Source organism: the organism of the source record quoted next, unplaced genomic scaffold, assembly GCF_019419815.1.
Source record: "Pyrus x bretschneideri cultivar Hongxiangsu unplaced genomic scaffold, Pyrus_bretschneideri_v1 Contig18, whole genome shotgun sequence".
Taxonomy (NCBI): Eukaryota; Viridiplantae; Streptophyta; class Magnoliopsida; order Rosales; family Rosaceae; genus Pyrus; species Pyrus x bretschneideri.
In genome coordinates this window covers 5,799,404-5,806,587 of record NW_025999479.1, presented here as the reverse complement: position 1 = coordinate 5,806,587, position 7,184 = coordinate 5,799,404, and the positions used below count along the sequence as shown (strand labels likewise).

Below are 7,184 nucleotides of genomic sequence, written 5' to 3'. Positions count from 1 at the left end.
TCCCAAAATTGAGAACCTCTAAGTCTCCACACCAAGGTATATTGTAGAAGAAATGAGTGACCTAGAGGAAGTAAGATTGCTAGCTATTCCCCTCTAGATTGGCCAAAATTTTAGAGAGAAAGGAGAGCTTGTGTTCTCATCCTTTCCCCCAAAAATAACCCTTAATGACCCTTAGTAAATTTTAGGCTATAAAGTCCTTTATATAGTCTCTTCAAATAAGTGACCTAATGGACCAAAAGCCCTATTCTTTTACACATGGCTAGCCTATAGGTTTATTGGGCTTTCAAGCCCTTTGTTTTATTCAAGTTGTCATACAACTTGAGTTAATGGGCTTGACATTCAAATCCCATTGGGCCTTGCGGCCCAAAACTAACCCGAGGTTTTTAACGAACTTATTCGTTTGATTAATTAACATATTAATTAATCCTTGCCATAAATAATTAAACCATTTAATTATTCTTACTCATCTCCGTTGAATCTTCAAACTCTACCTTACACGGTGTACGATCCATTAGGTTCCTTTTAGCGAGGCAGTGGGCGATTCAAACTCTTTCAAATCGATTGTGAATTGAAACTTACTTTCAATTCTCCCGTTAGTGATAATACACTTTTAGGGCTTCCACAAACCATGAGTGACACCTAGCAGCATATCATGGTTACCTAAGCTAATCAGAAGAGGTGGAGAACCTATTCAGTTTAGGATTACAAATGCAATACGATCTTTCTCTAATACAATACTCTTGACCACATTGTTTGGTTTGATAGTTTATTCATGTCTACTATCCAATGTGAATCTTGTGCTTATATGATTACCTTGAATGTGATCTGGAACGCATTCCAACATTTCATTCATACTCTGGCCAGAGATTCCAAATCATATCATAGAGTATTCTCCCTCAAACAGTTTGAAGGTTAGAGATCCCTTGTTGCGCATTCACTTGCCTCCATGGCTAAGTGGCTTAACCCCAACGATGCCGTGGACACCCTGATAGAGTGACGTTGACATAATCAAAGATTAAGGACCTAACCACAAGACAACTGTGATGCCTCAGGTCAAAAGACTAATTTGCATTATCCCAACCATGAGTTCTCATGTGACATGAATATGAGAACTCTTCGTTGATCGTGTTCAGTGAACTCATTCTCTATTGAGCACCTACATGCTTGTCTTGGTGTCACTCACACCAATGACTCGAGACTAATCACTCTCCCTGAGAGAAGACATAGCACGTACTGATCTTAACGGACTGTCAATGCCCAATTGACAATCCTATGATCAGGAACGTTTAGGATGTGTCAACGAAAGAATGGTCTCATGAATCTAACTTCTTTAGATCGCATTCTTCCAATCACATATTCCTTGGACTTATCGTTTAAGCATATAACATTTATATGAGACGGCTCAAACAATAATGTTTGCCCTTTAAACTACATTAGTTTGAAATGTCCGTAAAGTATCATCATATGATTGGTTTTAGGGCACATTTCCAACAATATGCATCTTACATATGTCAACTATCTAGAGTATCGGTTCTAACAAAATTGCAGGATGTTTTGTCTGACCCTAAGTGGGTTATGCCATAAATGTTGAGATGGAAGCTTTGGAAAAGAATTCCACTTGGGATTTGGTTCTGTTGCCAAATGGGAAGAAAGTTGTTGCATGTAGATGGGTGTTCACTATTAAGCATAAAACAGATGGTTTTATTGACTAGTATAAAGCCATATTAGTTGCTAAGGGTTATACTCAAACCTATGGTGTGGACTATCAGGAGACTTGTGCTCCTGTTGCCAAACTTAACATTGTTTGTGTTCTTCTGTCCTTAGCAGCAAACTAGAATTGGCAGTTTGATGTTAAATGCTTTCCTTCATGGTGATCTTAAGGAGGAAGTTTATATGGATCTCCCACCTAGTATCAGTATATCTCTTGAAAAAGGTGTTGTATGCAGATTGCGAAAGGTTTTGTATGGTTTGAAACAATCTCCTAGAGTGTGGTTTGGGAGGTTTACAAGTTCAATGAAGAAGTTTGGGTATTTCTGGAGTGATTCAGATCATACTTTGTTTCTAAAACGACGAAATGGTAAGCTAACTGCATTGATTATTTATGTTGATGACAAGATAATGACTGGTGATGATCAACATGAGGTACAACGGCTTCAAAAGTACCTAGCTACTGAATTTGAGATGAAAAAATTGAGTGAATTGAAGTATTTTCTTGGAATCGTGGTTGCACGATCAAAGCATGGTATTTTTTTTTGTCTCAACGAAAGTATGTTCTTGATTTCTTAGCTGAAACAGGTATGTTAGATTGCAAACATGTTGATACTCCGATTGAGCAGAATCATCGTCTAGGCTTATTTCCGGATCAAGTTCCTACTGATAAAGAACGACATTAGAAGCTTGTGGTGGGATTAATTTATTTGTCTCACACTCGCCCTGACATTGCTTATGCAGTTGGTGTGGTAAGTTAGTTTATGCACTCACCTCATGAAGCTCATATGGATGAAGTAATCAGTATTTCGAGGTACTTGAAGATGGCTCCTAGCAGAGGCTTGGTTTTCTCCAAGAATGGTCATTTGAATGTAGAAGGGTATACAAATGAAGATAGGGTTGGTTCTGTCACTGATCGGCAATCTACATCTGGATTCTTTACTTTTGTGGATGGTAATCTAGTTACTTGGAGAAGCAAGAAACAAAAAGTGGTGGCTAGGTCAAGTGTTGAAGTTGAGTTTTGCGGTATGTCTAATGGTGTATGTGAGTTGTTGTGGTTGAAAAAATTGTTGAGAGATCTTGGATTTAAACCCAAGGGTGCTATGAAACTTCTTTGTGATAACAAGGTTGCTATTGAGATTGCTCATAATCCAATGCAACATGATTGAACAAAACATGTGGAGATTGATCGACATTTCATCAAGGAAAAATTGGATGCTGGAATTATTAATTTTTCGTTTGTGTGATCTCAAGATCAACTTGCTGATGTGCATACTAAGGTTGTTTCTAATAGTGTGTTTTCCAACTCGCTTGACGAGTTGGGCATTCTTGACATCTTTACTCCAACTTGAGGGGGAGTGTTGCAAGTTATATATTTATATATTAGTTAAAGTTTAAATAGTAGTCTGTTGTCACAGATTGACGAAATGCAGATGTAATACCAATTATAACTCCTATATATACTCCACTTTGGAGATTAATGAATGTACAAGATATTCCCAAATATTGTCATATATATTTTTAGTATTTTACCATGTTTCATTCAAGTGCTCATACCTTGAAAGTTTACATAAAATTTCTAGACGATAAAGTGTTGAATGTTTCATAAAAACAAGTAAAATCTAAAGCATATATCCAACTAACTTGTTCTGCAAGTCACATTGATGTTACAAAAACTACTATCTTATAACCATATTTGAACATGAACAAATGTTGAATGTATCTTAAAAGCATCTTTTATAGGTTCTCCGGAAGTGATTCTAGAGCTAGTTCCGCGAATCCGAAACAATATGAAAAGGAAAATAAAAAAATGTGACAAAAAAGTTTGGTTGTAATGCTAAAAAGAAAAGTGGCAAGAATTTCAGTTCAGATTAGGATCACGAACGTCATTACCATGCTCATGATCATGATCGTCAATATCAGGATGGGCATCATCAATATCAGGTTCATCATCATGATGACGAGGTTCAGGATCAGGGTCAGGATCGTCATTCTGCATTTGCATTTGAGATGCTGCAAGAAATAGGGCTCCAGTTCCTGAACCACCATGAGAATGTTCAATAACAACATTGTCTGAAAGATCATTCCCAAGCATTTCCCACACACTGCTGTTGAGATAATTTCTGAAGACTCTATAGTGCTCGTAAAGCCCACCTTCCACAGTAACTACACTTTTCTTGTTTTCAATTCTCCCAAGCTTCTTAATTATGCCAAGAATGCCAGCTCCAGAAAGACGGGCTCCACGTTCTGCAACGATGTCACAAACCTCCGAAACTACCGCCCTCGCCCTTGGAGAAGTACTAGTGATCTGGTAATCATGGAGCAAAAGAGTTAAAGTATTTAACTATTTTGTGCGTCATTAAGATTGAAAACTACTTCAGGTACTGTTTTATTACTTCACTGGCTGAAACCTTACCCCAAAAACTTTCTTCAGTTTTTCTCCAACAATTTTGTGATCCTCTGATGTATCTTGATGCATGGCAGCCATATCAGGTGAACTAGATGAAATTGTAAGTAAAATACTATTAGCAGCTGAATGATTCAATGAGATCCAATCATCCAAGATTTCCAAAATTCAAACCACAAGACTAGAAGGTGATGCAGCTAACAGCAATTGTGCATTCACATTAAGACTTTGTTGTGCACCTCAATTGGTAAGGAGTCAAGAGTTTCGAAGGCACTGTGTCCCCAAACACTGCTGTTTCCTGTGCCATCTTCAGTAATACTCTTCTCACAATCTCTCCCAGATACATTCCCGAAATCAGCTTCTCAAATCTCTGAGGCAAAACTGGATTAGAAGCAAAAGCAGAAAAGATATGCATTTTGAAAGATTGGAGACTTGTAGTACAAGGTTTGCCTTACCCGGCATCCAGGATTTGGGCTTTCAGCATCTAAACAAGTATCAAAGATGGTTATTGGAAGATGAGGAGAACTGAAACCTCCCCACTGTGTGCTAATTACCTGCAAAACTAAGCAGATATTTAACTGTGCCGTTCACGTACTGTATAATTAAAAAATTCCAGACGCTAACCATGTCGCCTAATTTAGGCGATGGACCATGCCACTGGAGAGTTGCATTTGCAGGCTCTACATAAGCAGCATCCGTGCCCATTGCTAGAGTAACCGCAGCCACACATTCTCTGTTGTAGTATCTACCTCCTGCCAAATTTCCTACGGTATCATCAACCTGCTCAAGAAGATAGCTGAATCAATTGCAAGGAATTGTTTTTTGTCGTAGTGAAATCAAGTTACATGTTGGAGTAGCATAAACCACGGGAGTTGCATACCATTGCGTAAACCCGCAATTTCACTCCATGTTCCTCCAGAGCTTTGTTGAAGTCACTCACCAACTTCCTTCCAACCTGATCTCATTGTAGTATTGTACAAAAAAAAAATGGTTAAAATTGGTGCATTTACAATGATATATTGGAAAAAATAATGCTTCCCAAATCTCAAACTTAGGCAGTTAATTTACTGCAGCATTGCGTGTAAAATACCAAGAAAAAGGAGTAAATATAATCTAACTTTGCTATCAGCTGAGAAACTCTTCCATTTGATAGCGGTTCCATCGGAGACAACAGATTGTTCGACCGGACATGACACTATACAACCAAGTTTGCTCAGCTCCTTTGCCAACGTATTGGGATGTTCCGAAACAAACTTTCCTAGCTCCACAGCAATAAAATCAAATAATTCCTGTTTAATGAGAAAAACATATACATCATATTCATCATTTCACTTAAGTCGATGAAACACAAGTTGATCAAACTCAAGTTTTTAATGAGTAAATGAAAAAAATTGTGACAATGCATGCTCTAATTTAAATTAAAAAAAATTATTTGTTCACATCATCTGCATATATTTGGTGCTGATATTATGCTTATATAAAGGTATTTTGTTTCATGCCTCGAGTAATCTGGATCCGGTAATTATTGGGAATATTTCACTCGTGCCACGTCTATTGGGAGAAATCTCATTGGTGCCTAATATGATCTTCTAGTCACTTCTTAAAGTTCTTGTCCAGAACTTTTAACCTGATAATTAAAATGACTACGCCGTTTTGAACATAAGCGCAATATAAGCACTAATAACAGAAGTAGAGGATTCATTTCCCCCAAAAGAAGAAAGAAAAAACAAATCATCCTTGAAGCTGAATCTACTCCAAAAATTTAATTATCCATATGCACCTTTGAAGTAGCAGCCATGAGATTGGAGGGAATGGGAATCTCCTCCCTATGTAAATCTGAAATGGGGTTGTTCTTCCCTCCAATTCTGGCACACAAGATCAAGAAGTTTGTTCCCCTTAAATTTACGCCATAATAAAATCCTTCCTCATCTCTGCCACCACACCAAAACACATCTCAAATCAATATTTTAAGAGAAAATAGTAGTATTATTTTCTTTTTCTTCAACGCGATATTCTATTATAAATTCTAGACTATCCTATACTGAGTAAGGGGATTCCAACTCGATGATGAAAATGAGCGAACACACTGCCCTGCCTAACCCACATCGCCGAAATAATAGTACTAAAGCCCAAGTGAGCAATCGAGGATGTAGCCTACCCGGTGGGGAGGGGAGAAACGTAGGAAACAAGCATGTTGAGAGTTGTAATGGTTCCACTGGAAGCGAGGCAAGCTTTCATGTCAGACACCAAGGCATTTGAGACCTGCCAAAGCTTTGGCACCGGAGTGGAGCAGTCCCTTGCAAATTTGCGTAGTATTTTTTGTGTTTCTCTCCATTGACGCTGCTTCTTCCTCTTCCACTGTCTCAGTAAAACTGCTGCCACTACCACTGTGGCGGTTGCTGTCACTGTTGCCATCACCACCACCTCCTTCTTCATTGTTTTGTTGTTATTCCTCTCAGAACAATTTAGGCATCAATGAATAACTTGCAAAAAATAATATTGGCTTGTTATTTGTTTTGGTTTTCTGTGATGCAGTGTTGGTTCAAATAACAGAAACCCGCCATTTGTGCAGGGAGGAACGAGTATCATGGATGGAGGGAGGGAACAGATGCATAAATTATATATGTTGGAAAATCTTATAGGGCCACTTGGACTCCGAATCAAGTTGTGCTCACCGACACCTGGAGGGTGACGAAACCATAAAATGTAGTGTAGTGGAAAAACCTTTATTTTTGAATATACTAACCCCTTACTGTAAAACAAGTATAGTTTCCTTAAAACATACTACGTAAGTATGTAAACAATAATACAACAGCATTATAACCAGAAATATACCAAGTCATGAAATATCAAATGCCACAGTAATATAATCATGTGATAATCAAGTATAATCAATTGCTCATCAATCTATGCTAGCACACGAGTCGGAGTTGCATAATGCAACCTGTACGACAGGACTAGGCGTAATTAATACGCTCTAGTACTACGATCACGTGAAAACTAGTACAGAAGCCTGCCCGACAGGACTGGCACCTAACTTGGATCCAAGGCGAGCGAACAGTGCGATGTG

At 38.2% G+C, this 7,184-nt stretch overlaps 1 protein-coding gene and 1 pseudogene across 1 annotated transcript; one reads left to right on the top strand and one right to left on the bottom strand.

Moving 5' to 3' along the window:
* The first annotated feature begins 1,592 nt into the window (after positions 1-1,592).
* Positions 1,593-2,876, top strand: LOC125476230 (annotated as a pseudogene).
* Positions 2,877-3,568: 692 nt separating this feature from the next.
* On the bottom strand, positions 3,569-6,550 carry LOC103945774 (probable hexokinase-like 2 protein). Its single transcript, XM_048582090.1, has 9 exons — positions 6,273-6,550; positions 5,895-6,045; positions 5,233-5,403; positions 4,995-5,069; positions 4,739-4,894; positions 4,570-4,668; positions 4,354-4,484; positions 4,124-4,205; positions 3,569-4,015 (listed from the first exon to the last, which is right to left on the bottom strand). The coding sequence occupies exons 1-9, from the start codon at positions 6,548-6,550 to the stop codon at positions 3,569-3,571; spliced, it is 1,590 nt and encodes a 529-aa protein (XP_048438047.1).
* Between the last annotated feature and the right edge of the window lie 634 nt (positions 6,551-7,184).

Bases quoted from the DNA above. Each gene is read 5' to 3' on its own strand.
- LOC103945774 (XM_048582090.1), bottom strand. From the start codon at position 6,550: ATGAAGAAGGAGGTGGTGGTGATGGCAACAGTGACAGCAACCGCCACA. The intron at 5,404-5,894 runs GTGCATATGGAT...CTCATTAAACAG, and splicing joins TCATGGCTGCTACTTCAAAG to GAATTATTTGATTTTATTGC. The intron at 4,206-4,353 runs GTGCACAACAAA...AATTTCATCTAG, and splicing joins TTGACTCCTTACCAATTGAG to TTCACCTGATATGGCTGCCA.